At 40.3% G+C, this 26,846-nt stretch overlaps 1 protein-coding gene across 2 annotated transcripts in view; it reads left to right on the top strand.

Moving 5' to 3' along the window:
- ITFG1 (integrin alpha FG-GAP repeat containing 1) overlaps positions 1-26,846 on the top strand; it is a 219,877-nt gene that overhangs the window by 130,931 nt on the left and 62,100 nt on the right. For both annotated transcript variants that reach the window (XM_075940203.1, XM_006121184.4), the window contains exons 11-13: positions 9,815-9,965; positions 15,850-15,958; positions 21,146-21,189. In XM_075940203.1, coding sequence (XP_075796318.1) covers positions 9,815-9,965; positions 15,850-15,958; positions 21,146-21,189 — 304 coding nt within the window. The remainder of the gene's footprint in view (positions 1-9,814; positions 9,966-15,849; positions 15,959-21,145; positions 21,190-26,846) is intronic.

Raw genomic sequence — 26,846 nt, 5'->3', positions numbered from 1 at the left:
TGAATTCATGATCTGATCCATCAGAAGTACTACCATCAGAAGTACTGGTTCTAATTATTTAAAATCATTTAGTATTTTTTCTATTTGTAGTTCAGAAGTCCAAACGTTACATTTGAAATACTTCCACTTCCTGGTTCTGATTAAGAAAAGACATCTTTATTAACCAAATAATTTAAGCATGTGGTACCAGCTACATGTTTTGTTAATCTTTAAAGTGCTACCAGACTATTTGGTTTTTTGGTTGTTGTTTTTTTTAAGTTTATCCTGTACAGACTAACTTGGCTAGCCCCTGGAGTTTAAGTGTTTGTCTTTATCAGGGCTTATACATACACAGTGTGTATTCAGTTTGATATGAACAGTAGTAAATCAAAGACTCCAATAGATTTTAATATATTGAATAATAGTTTGGCATTTTAAGAAGTCAGTAAACATTGATACTGGCGGGGCAGGAAGTTCTGCAAATATTTTGTGTATTTTGGGTGAAATACTGGCCTCATCTCAACATTGATGGCAAAAATCCCATTGACGTGTGCGATGAAGGTTTCACTGTTGATGTTAAAGAAGATACAGGAGTATATTAAGTTGTATATATGTCTCTTTAACACTAATTTTTGTTAACATGCTACCCAGAAAACATCTATATTATATTGTCTAGATCTTTTCCCTGGAACATTTTGATAGGAGAAATCTGAATTAAATTTTCAGCTGTCAGGCTAGGTAATTGGAATTTTTTTATTCAATGTATATAATTGTGGGGAGTTTCTGTTGGTAAAGAAAGGTGTTAGAGCTTTCGTTAGTGGGTTTTCTTCTTGGACACATTCATCCTGAATGTGTTAATGTGTATTCTTTGACTCTGTGTTTCAGTGTGTGGTATAAGTATCATTATTCTTTCAAATATAATGTGTGTTTCTTGATGCTATAATTGCAACATCAGTACAGCTCTTAAGAAAATAAATGAAGGACAAGGCCATTAAACACCATAATCAGAGAAGACCCAGAAATCAAGGAAAACATTAACTGCAGGAGCCAAAAGAAACAACTGGTATTATTCTTATTGGTATGGGGTATTAAGGTTGTACTAAGACAATTGTAGTCCTTTTATTACAGATCATATATTCAGTGCTAACTGAAAATGTTAAGAAAGTAAGTTACTTTTCAGAGAAACAATTTGTTCTGACTTTTAAGACATAATTGTACACAGCTGCTTAATTAAAGATAATTTTAGAGTTGTCAACCTATTTAAAATGCAGGAAGTGAAGAAAAAAGATTCAGGAAGGCAATAAAAGCTAGAATGCAGATGTCTGTGCTTCAAACAAAAATCAATTTTAAAACAGGGTGAAATAACCAAACCAGTAATTATTCTTTTGAGTATTGTCTGAAAGCTCCAACTTTTATATGTGCCTACACAAGCCACATACCAAAACTCTCTTGAAAGCTTTGATCATTTGAACTGCACACATGCTCTCTTATGATACCAACTGTTCAAACATTATAAGAAACCATGTGCTTGCCACTCAGTTCCTTGAGTTGGCTGTATTTTTTTCTTTCGTATTTTTATCTTTTTGCCAGTTAGATTAGTTAGATGCACTTTTTGAGCCATTGACAATGAAAAATATTGATAGTAAACCTTCAAAATTTGTTTACAAGAATTGGAAGACAGTAATTGAAAAATGTTCAAAAATGGAAGAAAAAAGGATACAAAGAGGTCTCTGATAACAATGTCCCAAAATGTCCTATCACTTATACAGATGTCAAAATATTTCCCTGCCATGCCTCCAATTAACATTTTTCTTCATTATTTTGGTGCATATGACAAGTAGTACAAAGGGACAGTTGTAGTGTATACAAGGATTCACTTTAAGTCCAAAAGTAGGGAATAACAATTATTTTTATGCCTTTTTAAAAAAAGTATAACAAATGTCAAGTCTATACTTTTTCTTTATCACAGTTTGTGTATCTGAATATTATAAAAATCTAACTTTAGCAGGAGAAAGAAAAAACAGATCTGTGTGGGATATTATCATTTACTAGTCTGGCACCTAGAGGACTGCAAAAAAATTAATATAGCAAATATGGTGTTAGACTGGAGTGTTTTTAGAAACAAGCTATTTAAACAAAAAAAGCTAATTTAATAACTCATTACTGAATAAATACATGGTTACACTGGAAAGTTCCTTGTCTTTATGGAACACCCAGTACCCAAACATTTTCGGTGAAATTTGGATTTCTACTTCCCTGGCTAATATCAACTATAGTTTTAATTGGTATTAGAGCATCATTAACACAGCAGCCTTTCATTCCACAACTTTCATTATTGCATCTAAATTTTTATTCATCTTCACATTGGACAGATTTCAGGTGGATGGTCAATTTATATATTTAAGGACATTAGAATACATGGTGGAAGTGTGTCTAGTATACTATCCATTAATCATAGAACTGAGTGAATTGGGACATTGATGAATGATGGTAGCTGAGATAGATTTAAGTTGCTTGTAAAGATGGCAAGAGTTTTGTAGATAAGCTTTCAAGAAATTAATTTGGCTTTTGCAGACTTCGTATCTCCTAAAATACACCCCCTCTGATGCTTTGTGTCATTTATCAAGGATCCTTTGTTTTCCCAGCATATGGGGGAAAGTCTAGAATTGTACATTTTTTGGTGTGCATCACCAAAAAGCATCCTAATAACGATGCGGCTAAGCTTCACCAATGTTGGAGTCAGAGACTTTTCTTTTTATTTTAACCTGTTTTTTATTGCCTTTGCTTACTGCTTTTTTATAATGACTAGATTTTTGAACTTACAAAACAAGATTGTTGACCACTGGCTTGCCGGGTGCAGATAAAGTTTTGTTTGGTAGTGATGGTGTGTATAACGGTTTGGGGGGAGGAGAGAAATGAAAAGGGACCTCCATTTTCCTAGTTCATTACTATGCAATACTTTCTTCCTTCTCTCTTCCTCTACCCCTCCTTTCCTCTTCCTCTAGCATCCTTTCTCTCCATGTCTCCTCTCAGTATTGTGCTCTGCCACAATCTGTTGTTCACATCTGCTACAGAGCTGGGAAGAAGAAATGAGGCCACTTCTACAGCTCCGATTAGTAAATGAACATTACCAACTGAACATTACACAGTCTGACCTACAATCTAAAATTGCAGATGGGCATGCTGACAGGCAGCTCTGAGGAAAGATGAGAGGAACTCAGGGCATGACTACAGAATGTGGAAGATCGTTGTTGCCTAAGACGATCTTCCCACTCAGTCGAACTCAGAGAGCACCAAAGGCACTGGTTGTCCTGCTCCTCGTGAGGAGTAAGGGAAGCCAAGTCGATGGGAGTGTTTGCTCTTGTCGGCTTCCTGTTGTGTGGATGGTTTGGAAACATGATGTACGATACATCGATCCCAGCTGCATCATTTACATAGCTGGAGTTGTGTATCTTACTTCAATCTTCTGCTCTAGTGCAAAATAGGCCTCAAAGAGCAGGGTGGTTTTCTCAGACTTGTCAGAAAAAAGGGTTTGAAGAGTAGAAAATGTAGCTGGGACAGCATAGATGCTAATTTAAGAGCTGAGAAATACAGTAATTGGAAAAATGCAGCATATTTACTATATGCATAAGTATCACAGAAACGGTGTTCTAGCATTTTCTGAAGGCCTAAAATCACTGTCACATTTTACTTTTGCTTATGTTATTAATTCATGGTTTTAGACAGATTTAAGTAAATTCATCATTTGCTCATAGAACTCCTGGAATTCACATGAACCGTAAGAATTAAATTTTAAAACTTTGCTTGAAATAAAACAAAAATGGAAACTTAAGCCAGTTACTAAAGAGCCCTCTATTTGGACCAAGCTATTTCATTATTTTCTTATAATTCTAATACAACCTCTGCAGATCTAATTTCAGTAATTGATTACTATGATGAAGTGATAACAGCTTTTTTGTAAACCTTTGACTTGAGTCTGGGCTAGAGTTCTGGAAGCCCAAGTTTTAATTACTATGATATTGTAACTTAAGAGAATTTAAAGAGGCATACAGCATTGTATTCATTTGAGGCCATGCTAATCTACAATATTGGCCTTCTGACATGGAATAATAAAGTTTAAAAAATTATTATATGAATTTAATATCCTTCTGAAAAAATAGTTCAGCATGGATTTTTTTTGCAATTCTTTACAAAGCATTGGAGTAGAAATATTATATGTTTTGAGATCACCAGAGATTACTTTGATTACTTTCCTTCAAAGTGAATAAGAAGAAAAATAATAAATAGCTACAAGTGTTTTCATTAGAGATCTAAACAAGTAGTTGAGTATATGATTAACCAATAAGCCTAGACTTATCAATTAATCTTCTTGACTACTCGTATTTCCTTCCTCCCCCTCCCAAGGCAGCAAGAGAGGGACAAAACAGGACCCAGTGCTGGAGGGAACTGGCTTAAAGCCCGTCCCGTCCCGTCCCATCCCCATACCGGCTCCACCTTGCTGCCTGCCCCCTGCCTCTGCTGTCTGTATCAGAGGCAGCAACATGGGAGATGGGCACAGGGGAGGCTGCCACAAAGCAGCCTCTGCCTGCGGTGGGTCCGAGCTCGCTGAGGCAGAGACTGCTCCGCGTCCTGCAGACCAGCCTCTGTCCGTGGCGAGCCTGGACCCACCATGGGCAGAGGCTGCTTCACAGCAGCAGCCCGTCAGTGGGGATGGGTCCAAGCTCCCTGCAAACAAAGGCTGCTCCTCATCCTATCCTATGCAGCAGTGTCAGCCGATGGTCAGGGTGTGTGTGTGTGTGTGTGTGTGTGTGTGTGTGTGTGTGTGTGTGTGTGTGTGTTACACCTGAGTCTTCAACTGCTGGGACACAAGGCCCCAAGGAGTTTAACGTCTGTGTCTTTGTCCTCTAGGATCGGGATCCCTTCATGGAGGGCAGCCAACAGGCTGACAGACGCTCCGGGGTTTATAGGAAGAGCTTATTACATCTCAGATTTTAACTGCTAGGATACAGGATCCCTTCACAGTGGGCAGCCTAGGGAAGACTGAGAGATGCCTCTACGGATCTGTCCTCTGGAAGCGACACGATCCAAATGCCTAGCTCTGCCTGTATCTGTCCCTTATGACCGGCTGAAGTTCTTTTAAATTGTGCTTGGTTCTGTTACAGCAACTGAAGGAGTCAGGTTAAAGCTTAAACAGTTACAGGTTTATTAAACAAGCTTCATATGGTTACAATGGCTATTGCTCTATTTCTTAACTACTAGCAAATATAGATCTTAAAAATGGTTACAAAGAAAATAAAGATAGAAAATAGAAATAATGGTACCAAGTGACAGCTTAATCTTTAAAGAGCTCTAAGACTATTTGTACACTTAAGACAAAGGACACATCCAGGTACAATTTTTACCCCCTTCTGTGCCTCTCAACTCCAGCGTATCAGGCCAGGGCCAGTTCCTCAATTCCTAGGAAAGACGAATACGAGGTGGGTGTCCTCATGGAACCTCAGGAGGCCAATCACCTAACCCAACCAGCAGATAAATAGTAGATTGACGCTCAGAGTAAGCGTGCTGCTGGACCCATCTTTATACCCACAGGGGCCCATATCCTCTTTCTTATTTAAGATGCCAAATTGTGTTGGTCCGTCTTTGTGACGCCAGTTCTTACAAGGGAGTTTCAACTTAATTTACACTTGCAAGAGAGATAACTAAATTGTGAGTATTGGACATTTTTTTACTGGGCAGGAGATTCCTCCCCCCGGACAGTGTGTGTTAGTATCAATATAGGTTTCAGTCAAGGGCACTCCTCAGCCTCTTGGTCAGCAATTGGCTTATCTCTGTTTACAGCCATCCAGGGTCACAGCAGCCTGCATATCTGGGCCTTCTGTCAAGGATCTTACTGCTCTGTGTGCCCTGTATGCTCCAGGCAAGCAAAGAAGGATGTTACAGGGCGGTTCTTGTCTGGCTACAAGCAGCCTCTGTCCATGGCAGGCAGCAGTCCCAGGTTACAGGGGATCAGAGCTCTCTGCAGACAGAGGCTGGAGCAGCCTTCGTCCATGGGTAGCTGGGACCCCCCATGGACATGGACTGCTGCCGGACAGGCTGCTTCATGGCAGGCCTCCTCCCCCCACAGCACCTTCTGTCTGTGGGTCCATGTATCAGAGGCAGCAGCATGGGGTGACAGGCAGCTGGGCCATGAGAGAGCTGGTTTTTAAACTGGCTCCCCCCACAGACCAGCTCCCGCCTGGCACCCCACGCTACTGCCTCTGATAGAGAAGCAGCACACGATGGCAGGGGGCTCCCCAGGAGTGGGGCTGGAGTGCACTGGTTGCCAACCCTGCCCCAAGATTATATAGAATACTTTAGTAACCAATAATTCATGAGGTTATTTGACTGTTCTATTACCTGCTATCTAACATCCCTAGTTTTTATATCTGGAATAAGATCGTGCTATTTCATCTTCGGCCACATCCTACTGATTTTGAATAACAGCCTTGTAACATTGACAGCATTAATATATTTAAATAGACACACTTGTTTTTTGATCCCAAGTTTGCCTTTTAAGCTAAAAAACCCTTATAGTAGAAGAGATTTAATTCAAATAGACTGCTATGTGGTTTTCTGACTATGAAGGATGATTTACTTAAATACTTGAATCAGAAGCTGCAGATTAGAATTCCAATCTAGGCAACACAAATGCATCTATCTTCTCTCTTTTGAATAGGGTTGTATTTAAATTCTTGGAGTTTCCTCTATTCAGATTATAATAAATAGGTAAGAAGCTTTAAATCAAGTTACTATACAAAAGTTAACCTCTTCAGTTTTGTTCTAATGTATTCAGTTTTTTGTACTGTCTTTTCAATATTATTAGAGTCGCTAAACTAATTTAAGTACTCTATATGCACCTGTAAATTATTAGGTGTTTTTTCTAAACTGTAATAAAATTAATGGTAAGCAGTTATTTTCAACACATTTTTCATGTAATATACCAAAAGCATGGCAAATGGGTATTAAACTATAAACATAAAACCTAACAAATTATTTTCCAAGTATATAGTGCATTTGAACAAAGTAGTAACTTAAGCATTTACACTGACAAATATTATATTCTCATTTTATTATACATCCATATGTGTGGGCCTTACCTGTGAATAGCAGTCTGTGGCCATAAAGTGTACAACTAGGAAATTGAACACGACTATCCATATTCAAAGCAGATGATCAATAAATAGATAAAGATACAGAACACTATATTTTAAGGTGTTTTCGTGGTATTCTTTGTTGTACAAAATACTACATTTGTAACATGCAGTACGATCCTTTGCATCACTATTACTTGAAACAAATTCAATAAAATGTTTCTTAGTAGTTCATTATTATTTACGCTACAGGGCAAATGTAGGGTAAAATAGAAATATTCCTTAATATACAGATTAGATGGGGCAGCCTGAAATTGAATAAATATAAAAGATAAAGATCAATATATGTATTTGTATCTACATAATAGTCATTCAGATTTCTTTTAGATACAACTAACAGTCAGTCATTGTAAAGTACACAGAATAAGGTTCATAGAATGACACACAGTCAGGTGCATGTGAGGAACTGAGCAGTGGATATTTACTATTATTTCCCAAAAAATATATTAAAATAAGCTTGAGGTGGACACAAATCAGAATATCCTTCTTGGATGATTTTTTTAAGCCATGCCTCACCCTGTTTAGTTTAGCTTTGTAGTAATATACAGCCTTTTTCTGGAAGGTCACATTACACTAAACATTACATTCACTTGACTGTACTTCATAAATTGTTTGGAATAATGTCACACAGGTGGTAAATAAGTTATTTATACCAATCTGCATACTCAGCACTTCCTGGAGAATTAAATGTTTTTTCTCATGTTATGTATAGCATACTAAGGGTAATGTGGCAGTCCCAAATAAGAGTCCTTTGATTGGTGGGCTTAGATTGCTTTGCTTTTTATCAGTATTTCTATTTAATTATTATGTATTCTCTTTTCTTTTTTAAAAATTAGTGTAACTTATAGTGTGCTGATTTCTATCCCCTCTACTGACCCCCCCCCCCCCCCCTTTTTAAGTGTGGACTTTCAGAGATATCATTTTGCCATTTCAGGACTTCTGTTCTTTGGCAGACTCAGAAGGTTTGTTTTGTGATAGTAAAGCCACCAAATATCATTAAAATAAGAAATTGGACTTGTCACAAACTTGCTGTAAGTTTCAGAGGGGTAGTCTGTAACTGGAAACACTTTAAAAACAACAAATAATCTAGCAGCACCTTAAAGACTAACAAAATATGTAGATGGTATCATAAGCTTTCATGGGCTCAACCCACTTCTTCAGATGACTGGAGTATTAAAAGTCCAGATCCAAGAATAAATAAGGGAAGACGGGGGAGGGGGATAATTGCAGTGTAACAAACCGTAGCACTTCAGAACATTCATCTTATCCATTGCAATTGTAGCATTTAAATCTGTTTTGGGATCATCAGCTTGCAAAATCTTTCCCCAAAACTCATTTTTCCCTCTTCCCCCTTCAGCCGTGGAGCATCCTCTGACAACCAGTGTTTTGCTATCAGTTATCTGTCTTCTATGCTTCTTTAGGTCCTGTGTCCATTCAAGCTCATGGTATTGCCTTAAAGCAGTCCCCTTCCCAAGAAACACCAGTCCTTTTATACCCATCTTGCCTCAGTGACTCACTGCCAGCCATCATCTAGCCCTGCCTCAGGGACAAACTGAAGTCTAAAATGGCCACTCGTCATTGGTAAGGGGCTTGTGGACCTGCTACCTTCGTCTGCCCTGGCTGCCTCCCTGCAGCCTTAGTGTCCCTCAGGCCTCTGGATTAGGCCTGCACCATGGGACTTGGATCAGGCTAAGAACTTCCCAGCTTTGCCTGCTTTGTTTCAGATACCCTGTGCAGCTTCCCAAGAAGGTCCTTCATGCTCCACAGCTGGAGCAAGAGTGAGCACTTCTAAGCCCATGCAGTCTTTTATAGGGCCCAGCTTGGCCCTGATTGGCTGGGACTGCCCAATCATACTCTGTTTTATCTGTAATCCATTCCCTGCTGGATTGAGTTACAGCACCACTACACCAGGTTTTGTTCTCCTTGTTGTACTGTCACAACGTAATTGTATTATTTGTCTTTTTGGAGGTTAGCAAATGTTTAATTTCAGGTTATTTTTATATCTTTTTTGTTATTGTACCATTGGTTTATTAAAGTTATTGTTTTAAAATAATAATGGAAAATGTATTGATTAGGAAATTAGTGTAACTATTTGAATTTACTAAAAAAAATCCTTAACATTGAGTAATTTTATTCATGAAGTCATTGATATATTGATACAAGGGTAGAGGCTCATTTTCTTTATTTAGGTAGTATTTCATTTACATTTTTATTAAAGGAAATGCTTTAAGTTGGGCTGGACATTATTGAGAATTACAATAATTCACATTCTCTTTAATCATTAAATTAATTTAGTACAAATGACCTCTGCTCCAGGAATAAAACAAAATAAGTTGTTTTTGAGGGGACTGGTTAGTAAAATAATCCCTATTGATTAGGTCGTGTTTGTCTACTTTAATTCACTGGGATAGACCAGAGTGGCATGATTACTGTGATTTTGGCTATTATGTACAATATCTATTGTACAATATCTATTGTACATAAATGTAAAGTATCCACCAATTGTTAGCTTCTTTTTATTATAGTTGCTCGTCAAGAGGTATGAAGTTATAAATATTTAAGTATCAGAGATTACAGGTGAAATATGATATACAAATTCTTTCTTTATATGAGATAAGCTATTAAATGCCTATTTTCTTTCACAGCAATCAGCAGGCCTTTTTATTAGAGAATGTCCCGTGTAACAATGCAAGCTGCAGAAGTGTACATCGTATGTTTAAAGTCTACTGGGAACTCTCTGATCTAAATCAAATCAAAGATGCTGTGGTGGCAACCTTCTTTGACATTTATGAAGATGTAAGTTGAGCACACTTTACTGTGTTTCTGCCTTTTATTGCCATCCGCCTGTTCCTATTTGAACTTTCACACTAACATACTACTTAGTATTTGACTGGAAAATCTAACAAGCTAATAAAAGCTAATGAGTTAATTAAAACAAATCCTTTAAAACTGAAGAGTAACCATTAGAAATTTATGAAAGAGCTTCCAGCTTGATAGACTGAGTGAAACAAATACCTTGAAAGAGATTCATGTTACTTTTTTTGGTGTACATTTTACATTTATACTAAAAAGGGGGTTAGCAGCCCTTTGATATCATTATCACTAGAGTTAAAACAAAAGGCTGTTTATTCTATGGCTATTTAATCACAATACCCAAAGATTTATAATTTTGTTGATTGAAAAATAATTTATTGCTGCATTAAGAGAATTTGGCAACTAATATTAATATGTAATCCAGGACTGGGCAATAATTTTTGATGGGGAGCCACTCCAAGAATCTGTAAGTGGTCAAGGGCCTCACTCTTCTATGTTGGGGTGCAGAAGGTGGTGTGGGGGTCTGGGAGGGAATTTTGGTGAAGGGGTGTAAGGTCTGGGAGGAAATTTGGGTGACGGAAGAGAGTGTAACATGAGGCTGAGGATTGGGGTGCAGAAGGAGATTTAGTGTCTGGGAGGAGAGTTGGCTGCAGGAGAGGAATCTGACCTGTGGGAAAGCTGTGGGAGGAGATGCAGTGCCTGGGAGGAGAGTTGGTTGTAGGAGAGGAACCTGACCTGTGGGAAGGCTGTAGGAGGGAGTGCAGGGTCTGGGAGGGTGTTGTAACTTGAGACAGGGGTGCAGGGGTTTGGGCTGTGACCTGGGGAAGAAGGGGTTTGTGACCTACGGCAGGGAGTTTGAGGGAGGGAGGAAGGAGGTAAGGTGCCAGGTGCAGGTTCTGGCCTGGAGGTGCTTTCCCTAGGTGGCTCCTGGCCAGCCGTGCAGCACAACCCTTCGGCAGGTTCCCTGACTGCCATGTCCTGTATGCCACTCAAAGCGGGTAGTTGCTGGGGCCATGTCTGTGTCTGCACCACATGCCCTTTCTGGGGCGGAGGGGCTTCACAGATTGCACATGCTTGAAAGCATGGCCCTAAGCAGCTCCCACTGGCTGGATCCCATTGGGAGGGAAGCAGGACTGCGGGGACAGAGCAATGGCTCACATGGTTTCCCTCCTCTGTGTCTGCTACACTCCACTTCCTGGAAGAATACTACACTGGCCACATGGGAAATTAAATTCAAACTTTCCCAGGGTTTTTCCTGTTCACCTGGAGAGCAGAAGAGGTGCAAATTCTGGGCAGAGCGGACTGTGGGGTACCTCCCGTAGGCAAGAACCTCAACTTTTTCAATGCTGGGTCTACACTACTGTGAATTTGACAATGCAAGGTCGAATTTTGCATTACTCCTTGTGAAAAGGAATCAACTTCAGTGGCCCTTAAGGTCAACGGAACGGGTTCAGCAGTGTGGACTCATTTAGAAATTGATTTTATGTGGCTACATTTCACCTAAACTCCTACTGTAGACCTGGCCTTTGAGACAGTCTCTTAGAAAACAAATCTTATTTCAGTCAGAGACACTTACATGTAATTTGTTAGTTGTAATGGATTTTTAAAAAAAATCAGTTGATGCTTTCATTGTAATTATACCTAAATAGCAAAGAGTAGCAGTCAGGAATCAGACGTAACAACCGCCTTGAGATAAAATGCCCTTTAAACCATAATGTGGACTTACTCAAAACTTACCAAGAGTTATTTATGAACATAGGTTTCTAAGAAAAACCTAATTTAAAAAACTGTCTTTTGAAATCGTAAATTTTAGACTAACAAGTCAGTTCTGAAGTAAGCCTCAAAAACAACTCAAACATTATAATCAAAGAGACTGACTAAAGGGGTGCAATAGCCGTCATGAACAGGTCAGATTATGAACAGAAGGCTCCAGACAACTCACATCACATTCTACAGGTGTCTTTCCTCTGATCCTACAGAAAAATACCAAAATAAACTACACCATCTGCTCAATAAACTCCCTGCTACAGCTCAGGACTAAATCTACCCAAACACACTCCCTGATCCCCAACTAGTTTTGTTAGTCTTTAAAGTGCTACTATTTGTTGGTTTTTAACTTTAGGAGTATTCTGTCTGCTACCTAAATTCCATAAGCCTGGAAATCCCAGACATCCCATCATCTCAGGCATAGGCATCCTGACAGCAGGATTATCTGACTGTGTTGATTCACTCCTCGGGCCCTATTCTAACAGCACTTCTAGATGTCTTTGAGACACCACTGACTTCTTGAGGAAACTACAGATTCTTCGAGTGGTCCCCATGGGTGCTCAACTCATGGTGTCGGGCTAGTCCTGGCGCCGCAGCTGGGAGGCTTTGCATAGCTGTATTCAGCCGGGCCACGCATGGATGGTATGCAGCACACACCGTTCGCACCTTTGATCTTCACGTGCACCCGGCTTACCTGTCAGTTTTTCTCAACTGTCCCTGGCCACAGAAGAAGCTTCGATTCTCTCATCCCTTCAGCAATTCTCCTTCCCTTCAGGGGATCTATAATTAGTTAATTGTAAATAGTTAGCCCCTTTCTTCACTATTCTTCTCTTATCTATTTAAAAAAAAAGAGGAAAAGAGGAAAAGAAACTTGTTAGCACTTCCTTGAAACCTCAGCTTCCCTTGGCTCCCTCCTGTAACTGAGGCTCCCTCCTGTAACTGACTAACAGCTTAGCCTCCAGGAATTTAACAGAAAAACTTTAACCCAGTCATGCCTGGATCTCCAGGTTTTAAAAATTGTGCCCTATGCAGTGAGCCCATGCCAGTTTCAGATGGGCATTCAGCGTGTATACGCTGTTTAGGGGGAAACCACGTTACCCAAAAATGCGGGCACTGCTCAAAAATGACAACCCGCAATCATCGAGACAGGGAAATTCACCTCAAGATGCTCCTTCTGGACAAGGCACTAGACCCCAGTACTTTGAATGCTGGCCAACTTGGGGGGACCCAGAAAAGAAGGGTCTCTTCCCCTGAACCGCTAGCAGATAAAAGAAAAAAGTTCTTCCCTGCCAAATCGCTCCCGCCTAACAGGACAGCGGGAGATAAGCCAGGGTCCTCTGGCTCTGTCCCGCGATCCTCAGTACCTGGGTTAGGGACAAAAGCGAAGAAGGCAGCGGCATCCGAAAGAGCCTCTTCGGCACCAAAAGCAGCCTCGGGGGCAACAAGCAGCGCCTGCACTACAAGGGCGCCAGCACTGCTCCGTTCAACTCCGCAAACGGCACCAGAGCAACAGCTAACCACGCAGACGGCGGTGGCACTGGAAGGAATTCTCCCGGCTCAGGCAAAGCAGCAAGCACCATTGCCGGCGCCATGTGGTACTCTTGCGTTACAAACAGTCCCAGCGCTGGCAAATACAGCGGTGCCACAACTTACTCAAACACCGGAGCAGGAGCCGGAGATGGCATTGATAGAAGCAGAGCCTCCGGCGAAGGCATCTGTTACAACGATAGAGGCCCCTCCACTCTCCTTCTCCAAGATTTTCACCAGGTCCTTCCCCTTCTCCTCCAATGTATGTGTCACCTTTGCACCATACCTACCGGCACCACAGCCCAAGACAGCAGTCCTATTAGAGACACTATTCCCCATATGGACACCCAGGCTATAGCGACTACTACAGGCACCGATCCTACTCTCCACCATATAGGTGGTCACCATACTATCACTATTCTTTACGTGCCACCTACAAGAGGCGACATACCAGTTGTAGGTTACCCAGGTGTTCGTCGCTTCACCCATTGGATCAATATTATGATCATCGCCATGGTTCTCCATACTCGTTATGTTCACACTCCCATCACCATGCGCACCAACAATCGTCACATAACAACCCACCGACAGCAGGGCACTCTCCGCCACAGCAACACCATAGTCATCACCTGTCTTCTCCAACACGCAGCACAGGAGTCACAACACAACAGTTGGACTTGGAAGATGGACAGTTGTCAGAAGCGGAGGACCAGCAGACTGAAAATCCAATTCCTGACCATTCATCCTCTTCGCCGGATGAGGGGTTTTTCCCAGCTGACACATCTCTGCCAGACGACTTCAAACAGTTTCAGGACCTCTTCAAGCATGTGTCCCAGTCCCAGGAAATAAAGATAACAGAAGCACAAATGAAACCGCATCGACTGCTGAAAAATTTGCACCTAAGGCAGAGCGCGAAAGTTGCCATCCCTATTGATGAAGCCATTATGGAAGTGACAGACATCATCTGGCAGACACCAGCTTCAGTGCCACCAACCTGCAGGAGAGCGGACAAGAAATATTTTGTCCCTTCCAAGAATCTAGAATTCCTCTTTAACCACCTACAGCCGAATTCACTGGTGGTAGACGCAGCACAACAGCGGGCCAAAACACTGCAGTATAAGACAACACCAGATGTCAAAAAGCTAGACATATTCAGCAAGAAAGTATACTCCTCTGCAACCCTGCTCCTATGTATTTCTAATTATGCCGCCTTGTTATCGAATCACAACTTTGACAATTATGAAAAGATAGCACAGCTTCTTCAATACCTGCCAGAAAGCAAACGTCCCCTCTTAGGCTATGTCTAGACTGCAAGCCTCTTTCGAAAGAGGCTTTTTCGAAAGATACTTTCGAAAAAGCCTCTTTCGAAAGAGAGCGTCTAGACTGCATGCGGAACTTTCGAAAAAGCAAGCCGCTTTTTCGAAAGAAAGCAGCGAGTGCGTCTGGATGCTTTCTTTCTAAAAAGCCCTGTTGGCATTCAAGAACACCTTTTTTCGAAAGAGCACTTTTGAAAAAAGGCGTTCTTCCTCGTGAAAGGAGGTTTACCGCCGTCGAAAGAAAAGCCACATTCTTTTGATTTAATTTTGAAAGAACGCGGCTGCAGTCTAGATGCAGGTGAAGTTTTTTCGAAAAAAGGCTACTTTTTTCGAAAAAAACCCTGAGTCTGGACACAGCCTTAAAGTCCCTAGTGCAGGAGGGTTTTGCAGCGGCAAGAGCGAGCTTGCACATCTCGCTGGATGTGGCAGACACAAGCAGCCTGCATGACTGCAACTGCAATAGCGATGAGGCGCTCATCTTGGCTTATTTCCGCAGCAGTTCCAAAGGAGCTTCACACAAAAGTAGAAGACCTCCCCTTTGACAAAAACAAGTTAGCAGAAAAGATGGATGAGGTCCTCCACTCCGGAAAAGTTTCCCAGTCTACGCTCTGCACCCCGGGGATGTATACACCCCCCCTTTCGATGCAAGAGATACTACCCATACCGGAGGAGGTACAATTACCCCTATCAAAGACAACAGCAGCAGCAGTGACCCATAGACCAAATGCATGCGAGACAATGCCCACAACGTAGACAACCTCAACCATCCTGTAGGGGCAATCAACAAAACTCCAAGCAGCAAGTTTGATGGTTCGCTCAAGGGCATGCAGCAAGTCCTTACAGTGATGGAACAAGAAGTCACTCACCTTTTCCACCATCGACTTCAACCTTTTCAAGATGCACTGTCCTGCAACCATTGGGCTTCAGAGGAAGTCCTTTTCAGCTGTCCAAAGTGCACATTGCTTTGAGGAGTGGGAATATCAAGGGGAAAAGTTGTTCAGAACTCTAAAAGGGGTTTTAATACCTCTTCTGACTTGGGATGAGTGGTTGGAGACGCAAACTTATTCCATTTTGTTACATGTAATTATTTAATCGAGGTGATTTAGAATCTTAATATAAAATTAAAGTTGTTTGTGGTTTTATAAATCTCATTAAGCATATAAATTAAGAAATCTCTAAGAGGATGTATACTTGCGCTACTTAAGATGTTCTTTATTTTGCTAATTTATCCTAACCTTTTACTCTTTTCCTCACAGGGAATCTTAGATATCATTGTACTAAGCAAAGGCTATTTCAACGGTGACTTTGCCATTCACACATTAAAGAATAACTTTGAAGCAGATGCTTATTTTGTTAAAGTTATTGGTAAGTGATCACCATAAAATCATATAACAATGGAACTTCATGACAGCAGTGTGAATACCTTAACTATTATACTAAGTATGATAATGCTAGAAAAGAAAGACATAGTTGTATTAGAGTATCAAAAATAAGCCTTAAAAATAGAGGGGACTGTTGCAGTTGAAGAATTCTAAGTACTGTACAGAACTCTAACAGGTTATTTATTGTTTCAGAATTGTTTCCTTTTTATTTTAATTAATTCTGTTATCTGCATTTAAAAAGATATTATCAAGTATATTAAACACAAATTTTGACCAACAACATCTTAAAATCATATTTGCTGTACTCTCCATGTCAGACAGTCTTCACAGCGGAACATTCCCCATGTCCATGACAAATCACATCTTCACTCTGAGCCTGGGCCGAGGCTTGCCCCTTAGGAAGAACTCTCTAGAATTTTCTTTCTCCAAATGGCACATGCAACAGACTCCTTCTTTTCCTTTGTAGCAGAATTTTCACAAAATGTTTAAGATTCATTAGCTTCTGAAGTTTTCCCTTCAGAATTGCTAAACTTTAAAACGTTTCACTTTCTGAGAAGGAGTTGAGGGTCAGTATTGCTTCTTTCTTACTTTTCCCCCCACTCAGAAATTGCAGAGACAGCAAGCTACAGGAACTCAGACCTCCCGGCTGACTTGTGAGCTAAGTCCATACCAGTACAATGGAGAGAACTGATGTTAAACTTGACTCCCAACAGCAATGAGCAAGGTCCATGCAGGCTGCGGCACAACTAGGCCCCTCGCTGGCCTGTGGGTGTGGTCCACATGGAGACAATTGAAGAGGCTATAGAGAAGCTGGCTTCCATTCCCCCCAGAACTCGTGCTCCTAGTCTTCACTGACTATTAGACCACACTACTTTTCCTCATTATAAAAATTGGCTAGTTAGAGTCCATAAGCTAGATAGGGAAAATTCTGTCTAGACTGAATTTCTATTTTAGGCCCCTTCATGTTGGACATTCTCCATAGTGGGGCATTCCCTATCTCCGTGGCAAATGGAGGCTAGCCAGGTATCATGGGCTTAGGACCACCACTCAGCCAGAAGTCTGTGGAATAATAGTTTCTAAAGATGAAAAAATTAATAGTTTTATTCAGTTAGAAACATACACAGCAAAACTTCAAATTAAATTAAAAGATTTCCCAGAGGAACTCCCTGTTCCATTTTAACTACTTAACAAGTAAACAAGAGTTCGGGGGGCAGGGGAGAAGCAATTCTGGATATATTGCGATCTTCTGAGATTGTCTGACATGAAGAATCCTGATACCTGAATTCACAAGTAAGAAAATGTTCCCTCTTTTAGTCTCTTCCATGTCATACAGTCTTCACATTGTGAATTAGAAAGTAGTAAATCATCCCTAGGGAAGGAGGGAGAAGGATTTAATTTACCCATGTAGAATTGAAAAGGAATTTAAGGGTAACTGGGGCCATATATTCCGTAAAACCCTTCTATCAAACACTGCATCAGCATGGATCAAGATATCAACTCCACAGTATTAGAAGAAGTATGAATGGTAAGACCTTGTAGGAGCCTTACAGACTTTTTGTAAGATATGTGTGATGTCTGCACCTGAAAAATCACTGCTGTTCTCACAGAGTGCAGGATGCATAGTAATGAGAGGAGTTGTACCTGAGACTTTAAATGCCTCTACTATATACATATTTATTCATTTTAGGTATTATTCACATCTAACTTACATTTTTCCTCCCTTATGATGTTTGGGTGCAACCAGAAAGACAACAATAATACAATCTGCTTTGAGAGAAATTGTGATGACCTTGGGGACAGAGGCCAGGATAGTTTGCAGAATTTTTTTATTTGATAGAACTTGTAACTGATGTTTCATTGAAAACATGCCAAGCCTCAAAATTCCCTTGGATGAGGAGGTGGAGAGTAGGCAAGATACTTTCAGAGAGAAGAGGAAGAGAGATCAACCATGAAGTTGAAAGTTGGTTTTCTTAGAACTGTAAAATGCTGTCCATTCTCATGACACGAAAAGCAGTGTCTTACATCGCTTATGCAAGCTGGGGACCCCGTTTCAGCTGCAGATGAAGCGGGAGATCATGTAGGCTTCTGAGGCACCGGTACCAAAGCCCATCGGTGAGGTCCAAATTGCCATACCATTGTGTAGCTTATATACATGTTTTTACCCTGTCTTGCAGTTAGGAAGTTTCCGAGGGTTACTCATCGCTTGTTACAGTATGGCTCAGCTGTACTGCTTGTCCTTTGACTTTGTTTACATGATCAGTACATTTGGTAAACAGGATTGTTGTGTTCCTGCCCTTATCTACAATTCATTCTTGCTACAGTGGCATATGTTCCTAGAGGCTTGCTTCTGGCTCATCAGTAGCAGGGAATGGGGTGGGGGGGAATGCAGGCCTCACCACCCCTATACTTCAGACGTACAGAGTTCTTCCACAATTAACCCCTACAACATGAAGGGTCCAATAAATCTGAATTCAGAGGTAAGAGAATGTTCCCTCTCCTTTGGTCCCCTCTATACCAGACAGCTTTGGTGCATGGGCAGACCCCTGCACTTGGATCTTGGATGTCAGGCCTGCCAGCGGGAGATGGGGGAGAGCAAAAGGAGCAGCTACCCTAGGGCCCAGCAATTCAGAATGTCCTGGGGCTCCAGCCAGTACCACTTCCACAGCTATAAATCGCCACTAGAGCCTGGGTGGCATGCTGTAGGCAGTACTGAGGGCTGGTGGGCAGAGGGCGTGGTGAGATCTGGACAGCTCTGAGAGGGCCCAGTACCCCCATACCCCTGTGCCTTCTGCCTGAAGCCCTATCCCTTCCAGGGTCATAGAGCTGTCCTCACCCCCGACCTTGCCCAAGGTTCCAGTCGGCTCCCCTATTGGATGATGGATTTCAGAGACAGTAGAGTAATCCAGAAATAATTTGATCGGGATGGCATACATTCTTGGTGTTGATCCTAAGAAATTGTTTTCTTTCGTGTCATTTTCTGAAACAAATTTTGAATGTTAATCCCAAGTGCAGAGAAAGACCTTTCTGTTTCTTTTTGTGAAAGAAGCATTTGGCAACAGTGTAATCTTCTCCTGTTCAGTATATTATGTATGAGGTGGTAGGTGAGGCCAATGCTGTCTGTAGATGACGTATAGCTTTATGACTTTCATTCAGCTTGGGTATGACTTTTCTTAGAGCCTGGCTAGGGGCTTGGAAGAGGTTAGTTGGTTAATCACAGCTTAGAGAAGGATGTGGTTATGTTTGTTGAATAGAGGGAAGAGAAAGAAGAAATTGTAGGGATGCTTGATTTGAGGGAAAATACTATCACTTGTCACTCAGATTCACAGATCCTGCAGAGTCTTGTTGTATCCACACCACTGAGATATTTAGCTATGCCAGCCTAACCCTCAAGTCAATGGAAGAAGCTACTGTCAGTCAGGGAGTCTGTGTTTCTATAGCAACAGAAAAACCTCTTCTGCTGCTGTAGGCTGCATCTGTACTTTGAGTTAGACCATCATAACAATGTCATTCCTCACAGTGGAGATATGGCTTTAGTTGTGTTTCACAGTGTTTTTTGGGCTTCCCCATCGTAAGATGGCCTCCTTTCAGCTCTCTTTCTCTCAAAAAATATGGAAAGTACAACTCATTTACCTTCTGCTTTTAGATATTGACACCACATTAATTAATTAATTAATTAATTAATTAATTGGAGTTTATCTTTTATCGGTTTATAGTACTAGAGAAATGCACATCTGTTAATTATCTGTACATTGTAAGTGTGATGTTCTCACTTCAAAGGTTCTCAGTTCTAGAGCTTGCACTCACATACACCCCATTCATGCATGAAATGACAGATGAAAATCTGCAGCCATTTGAAATCTCAGAGACAGACTTTCATTTGTATTAAAGGAAATTATAAGAAGTTATATTTTAATGCATTAACAGGCACTTGAGTAAAAGCTGCATGTATTTTGTGTGAATCTCAGTGTTGAAGGAACCATTATATGAATAGACAGCCGGACAGATAACATCCCCTGTTCAAGGGCTATCCAGAAATGACAGGGTAAAGGAGGTGGCAGTGTCTTAACTCTGGTCTACACTTGAACCTTAGTCCAAAATAAACTGCTCAAGTTCGAATGGGCACTACCAAGCCCATTTTTTGGAATTACAGGCCGCAGAATTTGAATGCTGTACTTGTGCTTTTCATCAGGAATAATGCTAATTCCAAACTTGTAAGTTTGAAATAACAATAGTGTGGATGCTCTGGTGCCACTAAGTCAAACTAATTGACCTCTGGGAGGCCTCCTGTGGCTCCTCAGAGTGCTTCCAGGGGCTCTGAGTCCGAGATAGCACATCCACATTAATGAAACCTGCCTTGGATTAATTTAGATGGTTTCATAGTAAGGACATGCAAGTTCAAATTTGTTAAATCGGAAGTTCTTAAGTTGCATTTAATAATTTTGAAATAATTTCCTAGTGTAGTCATGGCCTTAGTCTTCTCCAATCAAAATGATCCATTGTGTGCTCTCAGGACACTTTTTTTTATTTGTGCAAGGTGATGTGACAGAACACATTGGATTATGCATCAGATTGCTTTCATGTCCTCCCTTTAATTAAATATTTAAGTGATAATGTTTATTTAATCTAGTAAGGTTTAAACATAATCAGAGAATGATTGTTATGCATTTTTCCTCGGAAGTCATGCTATAATTCTTCATAAATATAAACAGTTTTATTACTGCCTTAAAATTTGCTGACTCCTTTTTCAGCCAAAAAAAAAAAAGTAAACTGTAGGAGTATCACAAGTCCTTGAAATAAATGATAATAAGAAAATATATAATGCAGCTATTTTTAGTATACATTTTAATTTGTTTGCATTTTTTTTAAATAGCAAATCTATCTTTGGAACTACACTAACCAATCAGGTAATAAATGTAATAGAGCAGTGATTAGCAAATTAACTTCTGCAAATAAGCATAATTTAAATGGATCAATAGTCTTTTAAATGTTAATGTAAGTTATACTACAGCAGTTTATTCTCTTCATTAACTATTTTACAAGAGAGGCAAGCTTCTATGTAGAATAACTTGAATTGATGCCATATACTAATAGATTTCAGAGAGAGGTAATGCTTACTGTGAAATTGTTTGACAATATAATAACTACAAACCCATTTTCTGTTTTTCCACAGTTCTTAGTGGCCTCTGTTCTAATGACTGTCCTAGTAAAATAACAGTGAGTATAATTATTTACATTGTGAATAAAATTAGTGTGTAGAGGACCCAGTCTGACTGGGGCCCCTTTGTCCTGATTGCAGTACAGACACACAAGAAACAGCCACAGCTTGAAAGAATTTACAGTCTGTCTGAAGACACAGAACACAAGTGGATAAAAATGAATGGAAACAGAAGAGATGGGATAACATTAACAATTACATCTGATTCCCATGACTGCCTACATCTAAATCCGCAAACTTTTTAAGACAATAAACAATTCAAATCAGTCATCACTAGTAGCCACCCGCTCAACTATTTTTGGTTGGCATTTTTTTATATTCATAGTACAAGCAAGTCTGGAAGAGGAGCTGGAAGAAAGTAAAATTAACATTTTTAAAAAATAATTGGGGTTTATATAATGTACAAGAATTTCATTTTGACAAAATATTGATAATACTGGTAGATGCAGGACTCAAGAAATTACTTCATATGGAACCAGCTTTCTACTTAGAACTATTTATTGTGAAGGCGTTTTGTGATGGGAAATAGCAAACTATTCTGATAATATTAAAAAGCCAGATAAAGGAATTAAAAAAAAAAGGGATTACATCAGAAGTGAACATTAATAAACAGATGTTGGGGCAAGCTAATTACTCAAGTGGCAAGGAGTCCTGTGGCACCTTATAGACTAACCGAAGTGTTGGAGCATAAGCTTTCGTGGGCAAAGATGCACTTCGTCAGATGCATGTCATGTCTATAAGGTGCCACAGGACTCCTTGCCACTGTTGCAGATTCAGACTAATACGGCTACCCCTGTGATACAAATTACTCAGTGTCACTGTGTCAGGATCTGCCCTAGTCACTGTTCAGTGGCATCTCCTTTTGGCTGGGGATTTCGCTCTGCCACTTGGTCTAATGCCCATTCCTGTGGCTATGCAGCTTTTCATTCTCCTCCGTTACTCCATGGCCTGTCATGTGTGAGGAGTGGAAGTACTGTCCTCTTCAGAGTTTAGCTCTCTGGCTAGGTCATATTAAAGTGTATTCCCCCTTCTAGAGCATTACAAGTCCTTTGAAGCAAACTGTCCCAGCACTCTCCACTGCATGATCTATGCCACTCTTCCAATGGCTGATACGGGAACCCAGGCCCTGTTTTGAATGTAAATATAATTCCCCTACCAAAAATTAGGAAGCTGTTTGCTACAGTATAAGTAACCTATATGAAAATATCATCATGAAACTCACCTTTTATATTCATCTCTCATCTCTGCATCAAATATTTCCTTAATGTGTCTACTTCTCACACCCATACTGTCCATATATTTTCCTCAGGTTTTGGTCATGCTCCCCTCCCCCATGCCTTATTTTTGTGACTTCAGCTAATGTCTCTGGGCTTAATCTACACTACCACTTAAATCAGTGTAACTTATGTGACTCACAGGTGTGGAAAAAACCTACTTCTGAATAACATAAGTTGTACTGATTTAAAAACCAGTGTCTACATTGATGCAGCAGTGCTGATGTAGCGCAGTTGTAAAGACAAGCCCTAAGTGTAGATCACTGCTAAATCTCCCTTTTTCTGTTCAATCATACATCTGAAGTTATCTCTCTGAGATCTCTTGCTGAATGTAAGTGCATCAGCTTAAACTCAACATAGTAAAAAACCAATCTTCTCATCTGCCTCTCTTAAAAGTATTTCTTGAGTTCCTTTCCTGTATATGCAAATGTGATGGATAATTCAAAAGTGTTTCTCATTCCTTCTCCAAACTCACTTGTCACCATTTATTATATAATGATCCACAAATCCCTTTAAGTTTTCTACAATTACTTTAATACCTTCTATTGTCCCTCATAATACAACATTAAGCATTACATTTTTTAAATTTTGCACACTGGCATTTGGCAAAGATCTTTTTATCAAGTAGTATTTATTGTGTAAATATAACAATAGTAATAATGCTAATAATTTTAAGCTACTATTTGTACATACAGTTTCAGACAAATCTTTTACATTAGAGAAGTCTGAGAACACATTAAACACTGGCTCTGAATTTTCAGAAGGAGGTAATTTTCAGCTCCTTTGAATTCGTAGTCTGTTGCTTTATTGCATTTCTAACTTTCCAGGAAATTAATTATTCACCCTAAAAGAGTATAATTTTTTTTGGTTATTAACAATAATTTTCATGCCTGTCAAACGGGATGTAAATCCCCCTATGTATGAAAAACTGAAGATCTTTTACTAACACTATAATAATAGCGCCTTAAATAGCAACTTAAATGTGCCCACTGCAACGATTATATGATTTTGTCTTTGACCAGATAGCTGAAAGAGAAGGGAAATTGCCCCTTTAAGTGTTTATTTACAGCTTGTGGGGACCATTTGGGATGACATTAGAACAAGATTACTGCATTTTCTACTGACCAGAAGATGGGTAGAAATTAATACTCCATGCAGCCCTGTAAAGGCCAATTTTACGAGGAGTAGGATGACAGCACCCAGCCAGCTCTGTACTTGACAGAAGAACTGAGTTCCCTATTTCACCTGCTATGGGTATTATGCTAGTTGTCTCTCTTCCTTGGGGGCTAGGAAAGAGTTTTGCCTTTACTACTAAATTGGCCCAGGTAGGGTGAGTTTTTTTTGTCTTTCCCACACATGGTCTGGGACTCAGTGGGATGAAATAAGGGATTGAAGTTATAACGGAGTGAGCAGACTATTGACCCTCTGAGCCCCTATGACAAGCTACAGAAGTTCAAGAGCCAGGGGATGCCTGTCAAGGGATGAGGATTGGAGCTTCAGACCCTCTCCTCCTGAACCCCTAATCCCTGGGCAGGTGTGCCTTCCAGGGCAGAATCCACAAAACCCCATACATACTGTGCAAAAGCCCCTATGACACCATCCTGTTGCAAAGCAGAGATCCCAAGCTTCTTCATCCCCTAGCCCCCAGCCCCATTCTGGTTGGTGGAGGCCTCCAGGAGCTGCACTCCAACAGTAGAAGAGCCACAGTTTGTTCACTCCTAGGTTATAATTGTACCAACTTAACATGTAAAACTTGTAGTGGATGTCCAGTGCAAGTACTCAACATAGATGGGATATGGTTATTGGATAAAATGAATTGGAAAAGGACTGTGTTGAGGAGCAAGCCCCCTCGACATTCCAGCAGTCCCCAAAGTTCGAGTCACTGCCCCCTTTTTCCAGGGCAAACAGTCTGCAGACTCAGTTCATAGCTAACGTCCCTCTATCGGGGTATATACGTCCTACAGGCCTAGTTCAAAGCACAGTTCCCTCTATCAGGGTATATACAGCCCTGAAGGCCTAGTCCTAAAGTAAGCCTTTTATACCCTGCTTCGCTTGTGAGTGTGCCCAGCAGTGTTGTGGGAGTGGAGCCATTTCAGCGGGGCCAAAGCAACTCCCTGCTCTTCGGTGCGGGGTAGATACACCTTGTCACAGACTGGAAGCTTGGAGCTTGAGTAAGGGGACGACACAGTAAGGGACGGGGGGAGGGGTTGAGGCTCCTACATCTCATCAGCAGGAAGCCAACGTTCCTCTGTTTCTCAACACATTTTAAAGGGGCTGAGGAAGGGAGACACCTGCATCTTGAACAGCAGGGACTCAACCGTTTCTTTCCTGCAGTGAACAATTTGTTGTTAGGTACTCCCAGATACTATAAGTGAATAAAGTTGTGGACTAATGATACCACATCAGTGCCCTCATGTTTTTCTTCCCATGTGGACAAACTTTTAATAAGTTTTAGCTCAGCTAGAACAGTTTAATAAAGTTTACTGAACTCCCCAAGCCTGTTTGCAAAAATAGCTATATTGTCAGATTAGCCTAAAAATTAACCTGAACTTGCATTTTAAGAAATCAATTTGAAAATCATCAGGTCTAATTTATGAATCTGCTTTTTAGATAGATCTGAGTTATTCAATCCCTAAAGGCTCTATTGCAGTTGAAACATTTGCCTCCCATTTATCTTTTTCCTTTTTTTTTTACTTTTTTTTTTTACTTTCACATGATTTGAATGGCTCTTTGTATCCTTTATCTTCTCCTCCCAAAACTTAGCAGATAACACAACTGTATTGATAGATAGAAAAAAAGATAGAAAAAGTTCACTATGCCTGTACTCTCCCCCTCTGGCTTACGTTCACTTTTTAAAATCATTTTAAATCCCTAGAAATATGGTTGTCGTATTGATTTCTACTTCAAAACCTTTTCTTTATAATAGAGACTGTCTTTGTCTTTGCCTTAGAACCACAGATAGTACTGAAAAAAATGTCAGTACCCATACATAAATTTTAAATGGCCGTCCTTCAAACCAGATCATATGGTTTTTATACTTTTGGAAACTTGACTAAATACTGTGTAGTTCTGAACAAGAACATTCTTTATAATTAATCCCTCTTTTTTTAATTTTTGGCATTATAAAAACAGAACTTCATTTAAATTTCATTTAAATTTAAATTACTTCATATAATTTCATTAAAAAAAAAATTACGTTCTACTTTCAGATAAAGGGACTAAGGGCTCCTGATCCGGTACCTAAGGTATGTCTAAACTACACCCCTCTGTCGACAGAGGGATGTAAATTAGACACATCAGAAGCGCAAATGAAGCGGGGATTTAAATATCCCACGCTTCATTTGCATAATCACATTCTGGCGCTGTTTCGAGCGAGCACCATTCTGAAACTGAAACCGCGGTTTAAACGTGTTTTTTCCTACAATGGAGCAATTTTTTGAAAGATCCTGTACTCCTCAAAAAATGAAAAAAAATCATCCAGTCCATGTTGCAGTTTATCATCCTGAGCCATCTCTTTCGGGAGAGGCACAGTTTGATGCCATCCCTTCTTAGCCAGTTCATCTTGATCCCCTTGCACTGGGAGCAACACCTTCATTAGCCCTTCCTCCTTCTTCCTCACCAAACAACTCCATGGTACCATAAGCAAAATGGAGGACAATGTAGCACTTTAAAGACTAACAAGATGGTTTATTAGATGATGAGCTTTCGTGGGCCAGACCCACTTCCGCAGATCAAATAGTGGAAGAAAATAGTCACAACCATATATACCAAAGGATACAATTTAAAAAAATGAACACATATGAAAAGGACAAATCACATTTCAGAACAGGAGGGGGATACAGGAGGGGGGAAGGAAGGAAGGTAAGTGTCTGTGAATTGATGATATTAGAGGTGGAGAGAGTGCGATGTCTGTGAGTTAATGGTATTAGAGGTGATAATTGGGAAAGCTATCTTTGTAATGGGTAAGATAGTTTGCGTATTTGTTCATTCCTTCCCGGAGAGTGTCGAATTTTAACATGAATGACATTTCAGAGGATTCCCTTTCAAGTGCAGATGTAAAAGGTCTTTGTAGCAGAATGCAGGTGGTTAAGTCATTGAGAGAGTGTCCTTTCTGGTTAAAATGGCAAGAAACTGGTTTTTCTTTGTGATCTTGTCTGATATCTGTTTTGTGGGCATTAATCCTTTGGCCAAGTGTCTGAGATGTTTGTCCAATGTACATAGCAGACGGACACTTTCGGCACATGATAGCATAAATTATATTTCTGGATGCGCAGGAATATGTGTTCTTGATCTTATAACTCACTTGGTTAGGTCCAATAATGGTATCAGCAGAATGAATATGTGGACAAAGCTGGCAACAGGGTTTGTTGCAAGGGAAGGTA

The sequence above is a fragment of the Pelodiscus sinensis genome, chromosome 12, assembly GCF_049634645.1.
Source record: "Pelodiscus sinensis isolate JC-2024 chromosome 12, ASM4963464v1, whole genome shotgun sequence".
NCBI classification, from domain to species: Eukaryota; Metazoa; Chordata; order Testudines; family Trionychidae; genus Pelodiscus; species Pelodiscus sinensis.
This window is presented reverse-complemented; position numbering and strand designations above follow the sequence as displayed.